The sequence below is a fragment of the Eublepharis macularius genome, chromosome 5 (assembly GCF_028583425.1).
Source record: "Eublepharis macularius isolate TG4126 chromosome 5, MPM_Emac_v1.0, whole genome shotgun sequence".
Lineage (NCBI taxonomy): Eukaryota > Metazoa > Chordata > Lepidosauria > Squamata > Eublepharidae > Eublepharis > Eublepharis macularius.
In genome coordinates this window covers 117,788,057-117,808,229 of record NC_072794.1, presented here as the reverse complement: position 1 = coordinate 117,808,229, position 20,173 = coordinate 117,788,057, and the positions used below count along the sequence as shown (strand labels likewise).

General features: G+C 41.3%; 1 protein-coding gene across 1 annotated transcript in view; it reads left to right on the top strand.

Annotated features, from left to right (window-relative positions):
• PLXNA2 (plexin A2) overlaps window positions 1–20,173 on the top strand; it is a 546,864-nt gene that overhangs the window by 454,340 nt on the left and 72,351 nt on the right. Inside the window, exons 17-20 of the mRNA XM_054980080.1 lie at window positions 8,003–8,242; window positions 9,934–10,077; window positions 13,173–13,407; window positions 18,890–19,032. Of these exons, the coding sequence (XP_054836055.1) occupies window positions 8,003–8,242; window positions 9,934–10,077; window positions 13,173–13,407; window positions 18,890–19,032 (762 nt within the window). The remainder of the gene's footprint in view (window positions 1–8,002; window positions 8,243–9,933; window positions 10,078–13,172; window positions 13,408–18,889; window positions 19,033–20,173) is intronic.

Genomic DNA, 20,173 nt, shown 5'->3' with positions numbered 1-20,173 from the left:
AATTATTTCAGTGGGAATGAACTGTGTCAGTTAGGATATGTAACTTTTTACAGTTCTTACAGTTTCTAAGAATTTCATCCTGGTCTTCCATCATAGTCCCAAAGGAAGCAACTAGCAGCATAAGTATAGACTCATCTTAGGGCAGACCAGGTGAAGCCTTCTGGAAAGGTCTTGGTCAGGGAGAACACCAGGGATTCACTTCTGTTTTGCTCCACAGAGCCTTCTCATAAAGTGAAATAGCATGGACTGGGAAACAATTGAGGCATATGGTTCATATGTCATTGTGAGGCCCTGCTATATATCATCCAATGGACACAAAAACCTCTCAGCAGAAGGGAGAGGTGCACTAAGTAAACAGACAGTGAGGGTTTGACAGGGACACAATGGAAGTGATGCTTACACAGTCTTATGCACACACACCCTGCACCTGCTTCATGACAAAGGGGCTTTCCTGGGGCGGGAGCAACCTGGAACTATTAGAAAAGCCCCATTTAGGCTCACACATTCACACCATTCCAAGTCAATGCAGAGCTCAGACCTTCCTAAGCTTATTTATATTTGCATTTCCCAATAGTTTCTCCCTCTTCTTAGTGGTTACTCAGCCCCTGGTCACATGACTAGAAGTCAACTTTCTGCTGCTTCTCCCTAAAAACCCCTAGTATTTCCACAGTTTCCAGCTCTTGCACATGCATTTCGGTCCCTGCGTTTGTAAGCAAACATAGACATGGATTAAACATTTCCGTGTTATTTTAGGATAACCCCTCTCCCCTTGATATGTGTGTGTATAACACATGGGATTCACGAGAGAACAAGATGGGCCTCATAAAAACAGTGTGTTGTTAAACAAACAGTATGTATAAGGTCAATTGATCACAACTAAAGAAAAAGGCTGCCCTGTTCCACAAAATTAAATTAAAACATGAAGAATTATGTGAATGTTCACATATGGCACTCACACAACATGATTCAAGGAGAACGACCTGCACAGAAAGAGAGAAGGTTAGAAATTAACACATGTGCAATGCTTTGTGGCCCTTGGGGTCTACATATTTTCCCAGTGTTCTCTGTGATTGGTCTGGATCTGAGGGCGAAGCTACAAGTGACGAATGACACTTAAATGGCAAGTGTATTTCTCCCTGTTCACTTGCGTTCCACTCAATCCACTTGCTATTCAAGTGTCATTTGTCACTTGTAGCTTGGCCCTGAGTTAGTGATTGTATTGTGAAGCACTCACAGATATAGCAAAGAGTCCAGTAGCACCTTTATGACCAACCAACTTTATTGTAGCATAAGCTTTCCAGAGCCACAGCTCTCTTCGTTAGATGAAGAGAGCTGTGGCTGTCGAAAGCTTATGCTACAATAAAGTTGGTTAGTCTTAAAGGTGCTACTGGACTCTTTGCTACTACAGACTAACATGGCTAACTCCTTTGGATCTACTCACAAACATGCAGGCTTGTAATGGGGAGAGACCTTATGCTTTCACTTTATGAACCTAATTGCAGCTTTTAAGGGACTTGGAGCCCTATATAAAATGATATAATTTTTTTTAATACATCACTCTTTATTAGCTCTAGCTGGCCATTTAAGCCATTTCTTCCTTACCACCCGAAAGCCAATAAATAGGATTGTAATACCTTTTATCTTTGATGTGTAAAGTGGTCTCTCCTGACTCAAACATTACATTAACTGGCAAGGTAATCAGATGTCACATACCCTTAGTTCTCTTTTTTAATATATTCCTCCTTTTCTCTAGCAGCTAATGAGATTCATGTGACCTGTTCTGAGCAAGTGCCTGTAGGTCAGTATAAGGTTGACACCTGACTGCTAGATTCTGTTCAAACCACGGCAGTGCAGGATGGGGAATTTCCCACTTGTTTCACTCTGACCTTTGTGCCATTTACCCTGTCCTCTTTACTCTTGACATTAAAATAAGAATATTAGTATTATCTTGAGAGCTCTTAGGCTAAAGCCAAGCTTACTTGTAAATTGCATAGAGGTGACTGATTGAAAGAGATAGAAATCTGATATTTTCCTTTGTTGTGCAACTTGCAGTGCTTGTGTGCACACACACAGACACAGAGACAATTTGCGACTTAAATGCAGAATTATATATTATATGAAGGAGATATAGTATGATTTTCACATTTATATATTCTTGTTTTGCATGCACAAGTGTTGTTGGGGAGGCACAAGCCTCTGTGCAGGCACTGGCTAGCAAGAAACTTTCATCATAAACGTATCATGCACTTACCCGTTTTACCAATTTGAATTGTGGTGCTCTTGGATGCTTTATAGGTGTGAATATTATTGTTTTTCCAAGGTGCTTGGAATGCCATAAAGAAATCAAATTTACTCGTGCCTTTTAGTAACTTTAAGGAGCTGTTCAGCAGGGAAACAGCTTCATTTTACTGCATGGGAATATAACTTTGTAGGTATGCTTGTACCAGACAGCACTTGAAGTTCTGATCTGATAAAAGGATTTCCTGGTAGGATTTGATATTGATTACTGAGGTCATGATGAAGTCAAAGCAAGGTGTCACACTGATGAAGGCATGTAGATTTAATTGCCAGGATATTGTATAGATGAGCTGCATGCTTTTATGATCCCTGCCACCTTGCAAGTGGGTCCACATAAATCTGTTAAAATGTGGCTTCTAGTCAATTCTCTTTTTAAAACACCAATGAGGCATTTCTCCATAAATGTCAGGGCTAGAAACTATAGTTTCTACAATCCTGCATAATTATGTGCACTCAAATCTCATGCATGTAAATTAAAATTGCGCACCGAACTGAATGCTGCTGAGATTTCCGTGCCTCCAAAAGGACTAAAGTTAAAACAAACATCAGCTATAGAACAACATCCTAAAGTGGTCTGATGTTTGGTGGCAGAGCTTCTCCTTCCTTATTTGTTCTCTTTAGGGATGCTTTAGATGGGTCAAAAAAGGTCTTGCTGTGAACACTACAGAAAGTGAACAAAACAGAATGGCCAGGCTCCCTTACCCAACTGCCTTCCTGTTACTGTTCAATGTCTAGTATCAGAAATACCGTTGACTTGTTGATCTAAACATGAATGTAGTTAAAATTTTGAGAGATTCCCCAGAAATGTAGCAGAAATGTTGTGGTCTTCTTAATGTTTGAGCAGGGTCCCTCTATATCCACATACACTTCTAATTTTATCTAACGTTTCCATTTTCAAGAACACTTTGAGGAGAGAAAGCTTTTTAAAAATGTTTAATTAAGAAGGCCTATAATTAGCAGCTGAAATATGTTAGTGTGTGGGGGAGATTGCCCAATGCTAAAGCCCACCATGTAGTTTTGAAGAAAACTTTTCAAGCTTCTGTTATATGAGAGACTGGAAAAAATCTGGTATGTCTTTGACTATGATGGGTAGCTATTTCAATGCCTTAATCAGGAAGCATCAGTTAGGTCAGCTGGGCTGAGACCAAGAAACTCTGCCTAAAGTGTTAATATCTCTGCAGTGGAATTCTAAGCCATGGAAACTCTACTTAGCGTTGCATTGTCTGAGTAGTAAATATATGTAGCTGAACTAGATAGAAGAGACAAGTGCAGGAAAATGTTCTGTTTGGGCACTAGAATAAGAAATATCATTGCTGCATGATATCTCACCATTCCAGAGTTGTTCAAGCTACAGAAGCAAAGTCTTCAGATCAGGATATGGTATCTCCAGATCAAAACATGATCACCTTTCCAGCCATGGAAAGAGGTTGGTTCACGTGAGCCAATAGGCAAAGATTGGGACTTTATTATATTATTATTTAAAAGGTTGTACTTAATATACCAATGTGAGTTAAATTTACTGTTTGTTGAGTGCATCCCAATGAAAAGCCTCCTGCTGCTTTACAGGGCATGATTTCTTAATGAAACCCCTGCTGCAAGAGTCATGTTCTGCTTTCTAATGAACTCTCCTCTCAGGGGAACAAGGGAGCCGGCTGGGCCTCCAACTTTTCACCAGGGGGTTATAGCCTTCATTTTACCCCAAATCCCTTGTGACCAACTGATTGTTCGTTACAGCTGGCATGGGAAAATTGCTCAGATTTGTCACCCAAACCAGACATTAATTACAAGTTCAGCTGAAAGACATATTTAGCGGCAACTGTGTAGCATGAAAGAAAAGAATGTGTGGCAGTTTGAGTTAGGAAGACTCTCAAGTCCTGCTGTTGTTTTCATTTTGAAGCACTGACTAATGGCTTCCTTAGTGAGGACAAAGGGAGACCTTCACATCACACATTTGAGCAAATGATACTCATGATCTCAAACAGGTTTGCTTCAACAACCAAAGAGATCTCCACATTTTCCTGGGAATTCTGTGTCCACCTATAATAAATCAGAACTCTGGGCTGGCATCAGCGGTAGGCACTGGTGGGCAGCTGCCAAGGCCCTGTGACTTTGGGAGGACTTACCAGTGTACAGCAACATATATATAACTTTGAAACATTGGATCTGCCCACCCTTTCCCCCCTCCTTGGTGTACCTGCCATCATCTCAAATGGAGGAAGTGGATCTTGTGTTCCTCCTCTCTCAAATAGTTAGAGAGCCGTCACCAGTGCCTCCACCTACTGAAACAAGCAATGGTGGTTGTTAGGAAAATGAGCCACCAATGAAAGGGAGTGCCTGCTTCTCTTCCTAGCTGCAGCTCCTGCATGTTCACCTGAAGAGGTGAGTGAAAATCAATAGTGATTAGGAGTAGCAGCCACCATTTGCTTGCCTGTCCTCTTTCTCTGTCACAGCCACATCTGGGAGGGAGCCCACTTGTTGAGAGGGGCCAAAAACCTTGAACCAGCCTTGCCCGAAATCTCCCAGATGACAACTGATGTGTTATTCCATTCTGTGTTTGGTTGCTTTGCTGCAGTCTTACTGCATGCTCTGTAGGGGCATTATGCTTTTCTATAGATCCAGAGGAGTTAGCCATGTTAGTCTGTAGTAGCAAAATCGAAAAGAGTCCAGTAGCACCTTTAAGACTAACCAACTTTACTGTAGCGTAAGCTGTCAAGAATCACAGTTCTCTTCTTCAGATGCATGGAGGGTAAGAAGAAACTGGTCAGATATAAAGGTGGAGAGGTGAGGGGGGAATAGATGCAATCAGTAGCTTCTGATAATGGGATCAGTTTGCTTCTGATAATGAAATCAGTTACTTCTGATAATGAGATAACCATTCATAGTCTCTATTCAATCCAAGCCTGACTGAGTCAAATTTACATATGAATTCCAATTCCGCAGCTTCCGTTGGATTCTGTTTTTGAAAGCTTTCTGTTGAACTACAGTGACCTTTAAGTCTTTGATGGAATGTCCTGATAGATTGAACTGTTCTCCCACTGGTTTCTGGATGCTGCCATTTTTAATGTCAGATTTGTGTCCATGTATTCTTTTGCACAGAGGTTGGCTGGTTTGTCCAATGTACAGAGCAGATGGACATTGTTGGCACATGAAGGCATATATCACGTTGGAGGATGAGCAGCTGTAAGAGCCAGAGATAGTGTAGTTGACGCCATTGGGTCCTGTAATTGTATTTCCTGGGTAGATATGAGGGCAGAGCTGGCATCTGGGTTTGTTGCAGGGTCTGGTGCCTGTGTTGGTGATTCTGCTAGCTGATTCATGGTTGTAGGTGAGAAGTTGTTTAGGGTTGGGGGGGCTGTCTGTAGGCAAGGAGAAGTCTTCCACCCAGGGCTTCTGAGAGTGAGGCATCATTTTCCAGGATGGGTCGTAGATCACTGATGATACGTTGGATGGGTTCCCAGCTCAAACCCATCTGAAGAAGAGAACTTCGATTCTCGAAAGCTTATGCTACAGTAAAGTTGGTTAGTCTTAAAGGTGCCACTGGACTCTTTTCTATACTTCCCTAAGCTCCTTTCTACAACCTCAGGCTCCTATGAACTTGAATATATGTTGGAGTTTTGAAATACTGGGTTATACCCAGCCAAATGCAAACAGAAGCTGCTGGTGGACAGAGATTGGGGCCCTGCAGCAATTTTTAAAGAACTATTAAAAACTATTACCCTTTCCTTTTTGACCAACAAAACTCTTTGAGTAGAATAGAGAGGAGGAGGTGATTTTTGCCTGATTCCCTTCCCCCTGCTGCAGCCTCTGAATTCATCTAGCCTTTTGTCCAGCTCCAGGCATCATTTTTCAGGGGGGGGCGGGCGGCGTTAAAAAAAAACTGCCGGGGGAAGGAAAACACTGGTAAAACCTGCATGCATCACTCTGGTAGCTGATTGAATACAATCTACTGAAGCTTGAGAAAAGATAACAAAATGCCATGTCCTATTCATATCATGTTGGAAGACTATATACTATGCATCCATATATTATGTGTGCTGAAGCACATGAAAGATTTGGACTTACCTGAGCTATATGAAGAACTTGTCATTCTCCTCAGCCTAGAAAAACAGATAGCAGCTCAGTGAAAATTGGGTTTCCATCAATCCACAGATGGTTTGCAAGCACATGAGATATACTGCTCATGGACAAGATGACCTTGCAAATTGAGCCCCCCCCCCCTTAGACGTCTGACTTGGATGCTTTCTTGGAATGGTGGCTGTCTTTTGTAATGTTTTCGGAAATTGAGAGAGCCTGACTGAGCTAGCCAAATATTCATTTGTAAGAGGCTTATTATGACCAATCTTTTAGTATAAGTTGGGAAAAGTAAAACTCATCAGCGGACATAGATAGTTCTTATTGAAACCTTTAGTGTTGCTCTGAATGGGCTAATTTTTTAAAGCGTTAGAAATGCTAAGGTATTAAGACTGGAACATGTTTCAGTATGTCCTGTAGAATAAGATCTGTTTTCTTTCTCTTTATAGCACTGGACAGTTTTATAATTGTTTTTTATTTGCCATGGGGAATATATATACATATTAATTATATAATAATTAATAGATAGGTACAGATAGTAACTACAGGCACAGTTTGATTGTGTCTGAGCATGATTAGTGCTGTCCAGCAGATAGAATGGAAGAAGTTTCTATGTTTTGGTCTTAGAAAATTTCCCTGAAGTTCTAAAGCATCATTTTTGAAAACTTTTGTAAAGAGAACTAAGTCCTTTTAGCTTCATGCACCACCACTGTATGTAATATGATAGGTCGTTATTCAGGTCAGAGTCAAAACAACTCCCCCCCCCCCGCTCCGTTTGCTGTTTCAGGACCTGAAAGGGCACGGGGGGGGGGGGGAGAGAAGAGCTCTTGTGGTTGCTGTGCCCTGTGCATGATCTGGATTGGGGCCCTGCAGCAATTTCTAAAGAACTATTAAAATGGCACCAGTAGCCAGGGGATGGACCTATGGCTAGTGTCATGTAGTCTGGCTCAAAGGAAAAGGAACCAAGTCAACACTCTGCAAACTATCATTCTATCCACTTAATGCCTGTGGCTGCAGATGCTTGTAAAAACAACAGCTAGAGTTGGGGTAGTGTGGTATTTAAAACACAAAGAGACACTATGAGGTGTTTCCTGGAGTGGTTAGTGAGCTCTAGGAGGGGAGGGGGAGATGTGTTCATGTATTCATTTCTTTACTTGAGTAGAATTTCACATTAATTCTATGCCAGACCTCTCAGCATCATATGTCTCTATTATTTTTTTGTGCTTTGCAAGGCCGTTTTTAAAAGTCTGCTAGGGAGCAAACCTAGAAGCAGAACACATTTCTCTTTCGCATACAGAGACAACATAAAAATAGCAAAGTCCTTTTTTGCGTGCAGTTAGTGGGCTGAATCCAACCAGCTTTTTCTGCTAGTGAAAGAGAGAAGAGAGACCCCTTTTGACCTCCAAAAGAGTATGCTGAAGACCATGGGACATGTATAGACAAAGGGGAAAGGATGAAGGCTGATGTGAGGAGGGGAATTGTGAAAAGCTGGTAGTGAATTCAACATGTGGGATGGAAGGGTACCATGCTTTGGTCATAATCAACCTCCACTGAAGTCCAGAGCATGGAAGGGGGAGAGTATTATCATATGCTATGTATTCATAGTGTAACTCTTATTTGCCTCTGTCTCCAGGTCTGTAAAGTTGTAAACGCAACCACCCTGACTTGTCTGGCTCCCTCCCTCACCCCAGAATACCGTCCTGGTTTGGATGCTGTTGAACGCCCCGACGAGTTTGGCTTCATCTTTAACAATGTTCAGTACCTGCTAATTTACAATGACACCAAGTTTATCTACTACCCAAACCCCACCTTTGAGCTCCTGAGTCCCACTGGTGTGCTGGAGCAGAAGCCAGGCTCACCCATTATCCTGAAGGTAATGAGACCGTTCAGTCTGGGGGACCTATCCAGGACACACAAAACTGGGCTTATTAGAGGGAGCATATTCTGGGAGTTCAGATGTACTTGTAAATCTTGGCCTTGTTAGAACTAATTGATAAATCTCCCCATCAGTTTGCCATGAGTGTGACCACTTCACACTGTACATTTTAAGTGTAGAGTGCAAATGCAAAAAAAAATGCTGAGATATATGCGCAATAGGTGGAACTGCCCATGACTGAATGCAACTATAAGTGTTTCACTTTAGCATAGTCTGCAGAATGCCCCTACACTGATTGTGTGGTGAGTCACAGAGCAGAACTAAATCTGTAAAGTATTTCAGCCAGATGTACTAGTTAGGAAAACCAGTCAGCAGAATTTTAAATACTGTCTTACCAGGGTCCCACACAGTAGTTGACCCCTTCATCCTCCACTATAGATAAACTTACCACCACGCACTTTTGTTTGCTGTTGTCTCTGTAACCCTTCATATTAAGAACCTAACCTCTGAATGTTCAGCAAATGCACAGTGGAATTAAAGGTAAAAAATTTTTGTGAGCATAATGGATCACTTCTTGCCTCAGCATTTCACCTCCACTCCCATGTTGAACATGTCACAGGGTGTCAAACTTAACACACTGGGAAGTGGTAGAGAGATGCATAGTGTTCATTTTACTTTTTATAAGATACAGGCATGGGTCCTCTGCCTTTTTTTCTTCTTGGGCCCAGCTTAGTCCATTGTAGTGGTGAACTTTTGCTGTGGTGCGCTTCCTTTCACGCTAGGCACTTTTGGGCATCTAGGAAAAAACTTGTTTTTGAATGAATGGAAGTGCCTAGCACTAGAGGGATTCATGTTCCACAGAGGAAGGCTAAATCCCTGTTTGTTTTTTACTTCATTCATGCCCCACCTTTCTCCCCATTGGGGACCCAAAGAGAGTTTGTGGCTGGCCCAAGGTCACCCGGTGAACTTCCATGACAGAGCATGGATTCAAACCTGGATCACTCATATCCTAGTCCATCACTGTAGCCACTACAGCACACTCCTTAATGTATAAAGGGAACAGAAACAAGATGTAGGATCTGAACCACAGCATCTGAAGAAAGTATAATGTTTTTTCAGAGTTTAAGAAGCCCCTTTACTGTGGTCCTGTTTATTGCAGATATGCAGACTCTTCTCCTTGAACCTGGCATGTAGGATTTGCAATATATTCTCAGATCTACTCAGTACAGCTCATGCCCACTCCTCTCACTTCCAGCAATCATTGCTCTTTCCTAAAGGGCAGCCTAGACTGCAAGAATACTATAGAACTAGACATACCCAGACAGGCTTCTTGTGTCCTTCAAAATTTGTAGTCACTCACTGAGCTGCCAGTCACTGCAGAGGCAGATAAATGTGTTTTGGAGAAGGTTCATAAGATGACAAGAAAAAATGACTCTGAGAAATGTGACAAAAATTACAACTTTCAATCTTGTTATATCCTTTTCTATATACATTATTGGGAGTTAGTTCTCATTAAATTATGCAGATAATTATAGAAATGTGTATCACTTGTGTAACACCAGTTAAGGTGAAAAGGTATATACAGGAATGTTTGTTACAAGTATTATACTGGCATAAGAGAGATCATCAAGGAAGAGCCAAAGAACTCTGTGATCTTTTCATGGAACCTTCATTTCCTGTTTCTACAGGGTAAAAATTTATGCCCACCTGCCTCTGGTGGAGCAAAGCTGAACTACACTGTTCTGATTGGAGAGACTCCTTGCGCCGTCACTGTGTCGGAGACCCAGCTGCTGTGTGAGCCTCCAAATCTCACTGGGCAGCACAAAGTTATGGTGAGGTCAAATAATTGTACTTTCCTCCCTATCCTTCTTTTTGTCTTTCCTGTCACTGAAGTATCAAAGCAGGACTCCTCTCTGAACTGCTTTCGATCCCAACTGCTGAAATGGAAATTATTAAAAAAAAAAAACAACTGCTTTGATATCCAAGAAGAAAGGAATTCCCAAAGCCCTCAAATTTCCTAGACACGCACAAAGCCGAAATGAGTATCTTTGATAATATAATGCCACAAAACTGCTTTATTCACCACCACAGTAACTTGCACAGATAAATCTAAAGCATATACAGTGTATTGTACCAGCAATGGTCTCATAGGTTTTCTGTTTGTGGAACATTTTTTTGTATATATGTTTATAATTCGGAAAACATAGTGCAGGTATGCATGCATACTCCCATTTTAGCATTGTATGGATTTTGGATGAGCATTATTTAGCAGTGGTAGCTAAATCCACCATAACTCTTGAGTTACTACGGCTGGCTGGAAACTGCAAAACTCTATAGCTGCTGAAAAGTCAAACATTGCTGTTGCACCTCTGAGCCTAACAAGTTTTATTGTGGCAAGAGCTTTTGCTGGCAACAAAGTGTCTAAGTGGGTGCAAAGAGCTCTCAGCTCAGTCGGAAGGAGACACCTTGTTTCAATTCACTTTGCACTAACTGAAGTCAGGATTAGGCAGTCTGTCAGATTTGTTGATGAATTCTGTAGCCTTGTACCAGCTTTTTTGTTCTCCTGGGTTACGCCAAGGAACAAATAAGAGATGATGACAAACAAATATACGTTTAAAATGGGACGACAATAGTGTGGAGACAGCCTCATTTCCCTTTTCTAATTTGACACTGCCTATAGCAGTCCTAAAAGCAGAGATGCAGTGTTTCAAGAAACTGAAATGCTCTCATTCTGTACACACTCATGTTAATGCCTAGTTTGTGACTGATTCTTCTCTTGCACAGGAGTTCCCATTTAGCTGATTTATACCATCACAAGGTGTTGCCGGCAAGTGAGAGAGCATATATGTTATTTTAGCAGACTCGCAGGTGAATGAGCCTTTATATCTGGCATTATTAGAGCCAAACATATCGTGGCCAGAGTAGATAAAGGAGAAAGCTGGTATTTGAGGTTTGTTTTAAGACTAAATGATTATCTGAGATGTGTCTCTGGAACTCTGTTGCTGTTTTTTTTCATGATCTCAGGTAGTCTGCTTGTAGTCCTGTCACCTTTTGGGGAATAATTGTCATTTTTCAGGATCCATTCTAGGTCAGAAAATGTACCGCCAAATTTTTTACTTGACAACCCTAAAGTGTTTTTCAGTCTTTCATCCTGCTATTCTTGACTTTAGTAGACACGGTGGTAAAATGCCAGGTAAACATACCTTGTTTTAAAACTAATATAAATATATCCAACATAAGATGGTTCAATAATCAAACTTTAGCGATCTTTCAACTATATACTTGCAGCTATATTTTCTCTATAAATAAATGAGTTGAAGAGTGCTAGGTACTGAGTACTGTAAACAGAATTTGGCATCTCACACTTCATTCAAAATGCCATCACTGATGTACAGTATAGCAGGGGATCATAATATTTTGGTTATGGGACATTTCCTCCAAATTCTCTCACTGAACTGAAATACCACAAAGATCATTAGATCAAGTTTTGTGTATCTCATGGGACTCTCCGCCCCTCCCCCCCCCCACTTAATGGCTGAAAGAGAAACCTGTGAAATGGGAATTGTTTTTTGTTTATTTACATGCTTGCTTGCTTACATACCTTTTTTCCAATATAAGATGGTTCAATAATCAAACCTTAGTGATCTTTCAACTATATTTTGCTATGATCCAGTAAAAAGCTATCACCCGTGCCTGCTTTGTGTTTCACACTTTCATTTCGCTGTTGTAGTATCAATGCAATTCAGCCTCTCCCCATTCCCATATGTCAGAGGTCATTGTATGTTCTCCAAAACCTTAGTCCATCATTAACCATCTACCTGTCTGTTCTGTGGCATTCCCATGGCTTCCCCAAAGCCCCACTGGTCTGTCATTCCTTTTGTTTTCCTCTCTTCTTCTCTGCTTTCCATTTAAACTCCTTTGTCAGTGAAATTGTCATTCTGTCTCTAATGTCCATGGTTTACAAAAGGAAGCTGAAAGACTGTGAAATGAAAGTCAAATGGAGTTATCAGATAATCAGAACAAAGCCAGAAATAGTACTGGAATGATGTGTTTATCGCAACTTCAAGCTTTGTGTTTCAAGTATGCTTTGCTCTCCCCCCCCCCCTTTTTTTGAGGACAGACAATGTTTGTACGGTCTTGGCTGTGACTTGGCAGACACTGAATACTTTGTTTTCTGAAGGCATCTTTGGCATTTTGGGAATGATTTTCAAAGTATGGGTGAAATGCACAGGGAATCTGTCAGACACCAAGATGGGTAGCCATGTTAGTCTGTCTGTAGTAGTAGAAGAGAACAAGGGCCAAGCTACACATGACGAATGACACTTGAACGGCAAGTGGATTTAGTGGAGGGCAAGTGAACAGGGAGAAATACACTTGCTGTTCAAGTGTCATTCGTCATGTGTAGCTTGGCCCCAAGAGTCCAGTAGCACCTATAAGACTAACAAAATTTGTGGTAAGGTATGAGCTTTCATGAGTCACAGCTCACTTCTTCAGAAATGAAGATGTATCTGAAGAAGCGAGCTGTGACTCACAAAAATCATACCCCACCACAAATTTTGTTAGTCTTATAGGTGCTACTGGACTCTTGCTGTTTTCTACTTTCAGTCCTTGAAGCCCAGTTTTTTTTAAAAAAAAAATCCTGCTAAGGTAACAACTGCTGTAAAATTGCAGTTTCTTATCCATACAAGAGCTGGCATTCATATGAGCAGAGATGCATTTAGAACCACTTCAAGGGATCTCCTTGGTGTTTTTACTAAAAATCCTAGAGGTCTTGGCGCCTCTCTTTCTTCCTGTGTAGCAAATTTTTCAAACTTTTTAATTCTTTTCTCAGACATTTCTTGCTCACCTTCCCAACTAGGTTTTCTCAATCTATTTGGCAGCTGTTATAAAATCTGAAGACTGATTCTCATGTCTTTTGCTTGGCTAGGTGCATGTAGGCGGCATAATCTTCTCCCCTGGCTCAGTAAACGTGATCTCAGACAGCCTGCTGACTTTGCCAGCAATTGTCAGCATTGCAGCAGGAGGCAGCCTTCTGCTCATCATTGTCATCATTGTCCTTATTGCCTACAAACGCAAGTCTCGTGAAAATGACCTCACCCTCAAGAGGCTACAGATGCAGATGGACAACTTGGAGTCTCGGGTGGCCCTAGAATGCAAAGAAGGTCAGTAGTACCTCCCCAATTGTATGCTTCCAATCTGGAAATGTCAAATGCAGCATGAGATCTGTTTGAGAAGGACACTGCTTAAGAAATTACTAGTGCATGTGTCCTTCACAAAGGGGGTGTATTCCCAGCATTCTCAAAGACAGCTTCATGAAAGCATCATGGATCCTAGGAAGTTTTCTATCAATGATATAAGGTTTCCTTTATTCTCACCAGTACAAGTGGGTTGCTGGCCTTCACATGCATTTTCTGGGACTATAACTTGTTACTGAGGAAAAGTACATCATAGAAAAGTTTTAGGTGTGATAGTGCCTAAATTCCTGATCTAAAGCCTTCCTAGATTAGTACATAAAATGCCATTTGAAGAATTTCCAAAATGTCAGTGTGTGAGTAAATACCTAAAGTTGTCTGTTTCGCAGTCTCAAACTGGTGATGTCCTCTAACAAGACCAATCCTACCTCTGCCAGTAAAATCAAGTCTTATTAAAGACTCTAATCTTAATCCATTTAAGTTCTCTTTATCTCACACTTGCTCATGATTTTTACCATCTTCTCTACCATCTTATCTTTCATGGACATCCGCTTCATTTGCTGGATGACCTGAAGATATGGTTGTCAATGCAAGCTGCAATGCAAGCTATCTTAGATTCTCAGAAAACCAGGTGTAACTGAAGAACCAAGGACATAGCCCTTTATGGGAGGAAGAGAGGCAGAAATAATTCAAAGTGCCAGGCTATAACTCACTTCTCATTAACAGCTGTAATATATCTTTTACACTGCCCAGATGCATTAATTTTATAGCATAAAAACATGAGAGCACAGCTTCTCTTTGTTTTTCTCAGCAAGACTTAATACTATAGTACATTTCCTGGCTCATCATCATTGTCTTCTAAGAATAAATTTACTTCAGTCCTCTTACCTAAACTATGTAAATCTTGAGAAAATGATATCAACTTATGGATGTGTCTTAACAGAAGCCTCAGCTGAAGGGTTTCAAATGCATCCAAGCAACAGTGGCAGAAATCGCTAAGAGCGACCTATCCCCGTGCAGTTCTTCCAGTATCACTGGCAAGATGGTGGAAATTCTGCTCACCTAAAACTGAACTTCTCTGAATTAGGCTTTCCCAGAACAGGCCACAAAAACATATCCTTTCATAGGCGTTATAATACCACAACCCATTATTTATTGCAGACAGGCACAAAGGCAAACTTGGTTATTAACCAAACCCTCTCGTGCTCAGGTACCTATATGCAGTCTTTACTCCAAAGCTGAAGGATCGCAAGCAGAGTTCTAACAAAGTTGTGACAAAAGCAATATTGTTCTAATAATGCATTAAGGCAGCCAATCCTTTGCAAACGTGTTATGTGCAAAACTGGGAGCAAGTAACACTTAACACTGTTGGACTTCCTTCTGAATAAATGCCTAGAATCTGGATGCCAGTATCCAGCAGACACCTGGATATGCTCTATATTAAGAAGCTCTTTCTTAGACAGACAGGCAGAGAAGCACACCTAGTTTGTCTGTATAACTTTCCCCTACTGATTAGATGCATCTCCAGGACTAAGCAGCACCAAGTTTAGTTTCCGTGGTAACCACTTCCCACTTACCCTGAGTTGACTTTGATCTGGTATGAATTAACGGGGCCTGAGTCTACCTACAGCTGTCAAATAAACATTTGGTCAATCTCTTTCAAACACATACGCTCATAAAATGCCCTCTTTCAGTCGGGGAGGCTGAGAACTTGTATACAGTCCTCATGGGAGGAAAGACATTAACAACTGTATTGGATTCAGAAGCATCATTTTGCTTGACTAATGTGTGGAGAACAGGATTAGTGCTTGATCCTATTTCAGCGACATGAACAGAGTTTGTTGGTGCCAGGTTGTTTGGCCTGGCTGCCTACTGGCCTTTTTTTTCTGTAGGCTTTTTGTGTGGATATTAGCAAGGTCAGGCCCTACAACAATAGAGAAAGAGCTGCATGGGGTGAGTCAGAGCCAGGCGGAAAAATAATGGGTTGGATCCTACCAGCTTTTCCGATGGTGCAAAAAGGGAGTAGGGGTCTCCTATAATGAACCAAAATTGTGGGGATCATGGACATGTGCATGGATTAAAGATGTGTGGGGCAGATTCTGTACCAAGAAAAGGAACTGGTTAAGATTGATTGGAAAAGTCGGCTGGATCCATCCCCGTTTGCACACACATTCATGGTTAAGTTGCATACACACAGCATTAGTAGGTGAATTCACATATTTTGGAACCTGAGAATATTGAATAATGGCATAGACCGTCAAGCAAAAAGACCAGCTGTGGACCTAGTGCAGCACAGCATAGAAATGGGTGGTCTGTACTTTTGCACAATAAATGCAAAATCATTTTTATTTATTATTTACTTTACGTATATCCTGCTTTTTTCACCAATGGGGACCCAACACCATTTGCATCATTCTCCTCTCCATTTTATTCTTACCTCAACCCTGTGAGGTAGGTCAGGCAGAGAGTGTATGACTGGCCAAGCAGTAAAGAGTCCAGTAGCACCTTTAAGACTTACCAACTTTATTGTAGCATAAGCTTTCAAGAACTACAGCTCTCTTCATCAGATGACCAGCCAAGGTAAGCAATTGGGCTTCCATGGCCAAGTAGGGATTTGAAGCTGGATCTCCCAGATCCTAGTCTGACACTCTAATCACTATAACATGCTGGCTCTCCTGAATTATATCTTAGCATTGCTGCTTAACACATAAGCAGATGTTAAAAGGGAGATACAGAGACTTTCCTCAGCTGTGTTACAATGTCCCCATTGGATCAATAGAGAACATTTTTCAGATGATAATCTTGCCATGGTAAGCACACACAGCCATGAGAGGAAAACATCATCTGGAGTGACTGTCTGTGTGGTTAGAAATTTACTAGACATCTGCAGCCAAGCACAAGTTCCTTTCACCACACTGGCAGATGCTACAGAAGAGCATGCTACATGGTTGAATGCCTACTACTGCCACTTGTTAAGTGGTGACCTATATTCATCCATTGTCAATATAACAGAGTGGTCAAAGAATATAAAAGATTTACAAGCAGATGCTTGAATGCATTTTTGGAATGCTTCAGGGTGCTTTGTGTTCTTGATGAAAAACAAGTGGCTTTGAAGTGCTTCAACATGCATTGAAAATGCACGTGAACATATGAAGCTGGCCTATCAAGGTCAGGCTGGCAGTGGCTCGTCAGGGTCTCACATTACTAGTTACATGATTCTTTTAATTGGAGGTGCCAAGGACTGAACTTGGAACTTCTGTGTACAAAGCAGATTCTCCAACTCAGAGCCACTGCCAAATTCTTAGGGAATTTGGATATTGATTTAAAATATTTATCGACTGCTTGGTGTGCTCAGATATTTTAGTCCAGCATGGAATTTGATTAGGTAGACATGCAACATTTATGGAAATTGTGAAAACAAGAAGGTGGAGGCAGAAATTTTGAAGAAAGTTGAAATATTTCAAGTATATTTCAATACTTCCTTGTCAAACTTAAATTTATTTTATTTTCTCAACAACATGAAATGCTTCATTTATAATTAAGCATACAAAATTGTACTGTTTGATATACTGATGGAAAAGCATAAATTCTTTGATTTCTGCATACAACAAGTTATGCATACAACTCTCTCATTCCTACATTCTTGTACAGAGAATGAAAGTTAGAAATTAACTTTAGTTACTCATGACATACAAGTGCAAGCATGCAGGTTAACCAGAGATAAGACAGGCTTGTGCATATCCCAGGTGAATGTTGCTTTAAAGTGATCTCCGAATGCAGTAGCAGCTTAAATGTTTTCTCCCAAGCAAGTATCTGCAGTCTGAACCAAAATTGAAGCTTCAGTAACTAAATACAATCTGCCTTGTCCCCATGTTAGGTCAAGAGGTATGTTTGGGAGTTCTGTACTTCCCAGAAAATGTATCATGTGACCCATTAGTAGCTGTGGAGCCCCTATAGTGGTAAACTGCAGCCCATAGGGGGTCAGGAAAATGGCAGAGGAGAAGGTCTAAGCTTCCTTTTTCCCTTGGAAAATATGGAATTCTAGAACAAGTCTCTTGCGCTAATGCAGGGACATCCTTGTGGAAAATGTAATTTGTAGTTAGGCACTTAGGAAAATGTAATTTGTAGTTAGGCGCTTAGGCTGGTAAGCACTGTCTCCGCTCAGCTTGGAGGGGAGGAAGAGAAACAAGCTGGTTCTGCTATCTCTTTCAATTTCAGTGTGTAGCTATTTTGCTGAGGGGAATGGATCAGAACTGAACTCCCAGTTGATCCCTGGATCAGCTGTGAGTTGGCTTCTGATAAACAGACTGCTCCATACATGTTTAGCAATTGTTCAAATCCCTAGTTGTCTTGCAGTCTAATTGTGAATGTTGCACAAGGTAAGTTTGTCTGCTGAGAAATTGGCAGCATCCCTAATCAGAAGCTCCTTACTGTCTATAGCTGTCTATAGCAAATTTTGTGGCATTAATGAGGACAAAGGAATGATCTTTGTTGATATGGACCTTTTTGAATGGTGGTGCAATAAAAATATGGCTTATCCAAAAGGGAACTGTGTTAGTTTGTTGATCAGAACATGACCCTTGTGAATTCAAACTGAACTGGATCAAAATATTTTTGTATGAATTGCTCAATCCAGCGTAAGGGAATTCACTGTACTAGGCCCCTGGTGCACATGTTAGAAGAGCATGAATGATTAAATAGTTCTGCCATGCCATCATTGTAATAATGTGTGATGCATTTCTATAAGCACAAGATGTGTGCAGTCCTTACCCCCTGAAAAGGAGGAGGATCAGACAAATGGTACATCATACAGCCACTGCACACACTGCTTGGAGGTGGGACCCTGCAAGCATTTATGCTCTCCCGTTCTGGTGCACGAACACTTAGTCTTTGTGAGATAACAAGGCTATGCTTGCCAACTGGCAACAACTGTAAATCTTGTTGCAGTTCCATACCCCCGCCTGAAAGGTTGATTTTCTTCCTGGACCCTGGATAATACCACTTAAGCTATGACACATGGGAATAGATTCCCTGTGCTAGCCACAGCAAAAAAAAAAAAAAAAAAAGCTTGGGCGGGGGTGTGTGACTGAATAGAGTGAGAAAAAGAAAGCCACACACAGCACAGTGATTTAAAAATAGGATCTTTATTTTTATCTAGTGCCTTTCAAGGCATTTTCAGTGCTTACATACAAGGTGTGAATAGCATACAAATTAGCAAGTGTGTTTTGTTCTCAGCATCTGTTCTTTGCATTGTGTGTAGTCTTTTTTCCTCTAGGATGCTGCAGAAGTAGCTTCCCAGCTTGAGGGCATGTCTGAGTGACACAGAGAGGTCTTGAGCAAAGGAGCTTCCCTGAGCGGGCTCATTTGCAGTCGTTGATTGCTCCTGCCATGGCCTCCTTTCCCAGAGTTTGTCTCTGATTGTCTTTCTTTCTCTCTCCATTTACCATAATAGCTTTTGCAGAGCTTCAGACGGACATCAATGAGTTAACCAGTGACTTGGACCGCTCAGGAATCCCATACCTTGACTATCGCACATATGCCATGAGGGTCCTTTTCCCTGGCATCGAGGACCACCCTGTACTACGTGAGCTTGAGGTAACCAAGTAGCTGTGTGTTTCCTTGGTCTTGCTTTCATCAGGTAGCTGCATTGTTGTTTCTCAGGTCCCCTCTGGGAAGCGAGATTGAAACCCACACAGCTGTGAAAGCACCTTTCTGCCTCCCACACTGAATCTTATTAGAAGTGCTAGGCTAAGCACAATGAACACCGAAGTTCATTATAACAAAGGCATTCTGTTTTATCTCTTTTACACACAGTTTGCTTCCTCTTGATTTCCTCTGTGGCTGCTGCCTTGTCATCTCCTCCAACCCCAGTTGTTAAAGTCCTATGACGAGGCCTGCAAGTCCAGCGGCAAAGCAGCTGTATATGTTACCATTTCAAGGTTCCTTTAATTCCCTTCCTATGAAAAGGAAACTGAAGAGAAGGGAGGTGCTTTGAGAAATTGCACTCTGCTGCCGCAAGGGAAACAAGGAGGCTTGCCAAGTTTTCTGCATCTTGTCCTCTCCTTGGTGATGCTTTTGTGTGTGAGATCTCTTCAGCCGCATTAAAATAGGCCCCTGGTGCACCTGTTAGGAGAGCATGAATGCTCACATAGTTCCACCATACCATCAGTGTAATCGTGTGATGCATCTGTACAAGCACAAGATTTGTGCAGTCCTTACCCCTTGAAAAGAAAGAGGATTGGACAAATCGTACATCATGCAGCCACTGAACGCCTTGCTTCAGAGTGGTGGCGGGGCCATGGAAGCATTTATGCTCTCAAGTAAAAGAATAAACCAACTTGTGTTAGAGAGAGAAGTATACCCACTTTCAAATGCCTTCCTTTATCCCCAAAAAGATCTTCACAAAATTCTGGAAGATCATGAGTGAGGGCAACATGCAGGTTTGTAGGGGCAGGGAGACCCATATTCCCACAAATCTTATCTCTGCCAGCATGGAGACAGAGAGAGAGAGCGTGTCTTAGCATTTTTCTATGCAGGAGTTTGCACCACCATTCAAGAAAATAATTATACTGCCATAGTGTAAAAAAAGTTGCCATTTTAAATGCATAGAAATGAATGGGTTTCATTTATGCTGTGGTTGCATTTTAAAGATACAGACTCTGGGATATTTTAGACAGGAAAGGAAGTTTTCTACTTTGCTGGAGTTTTCTACTTTGCAAGACCCGTAAGGGCAAGA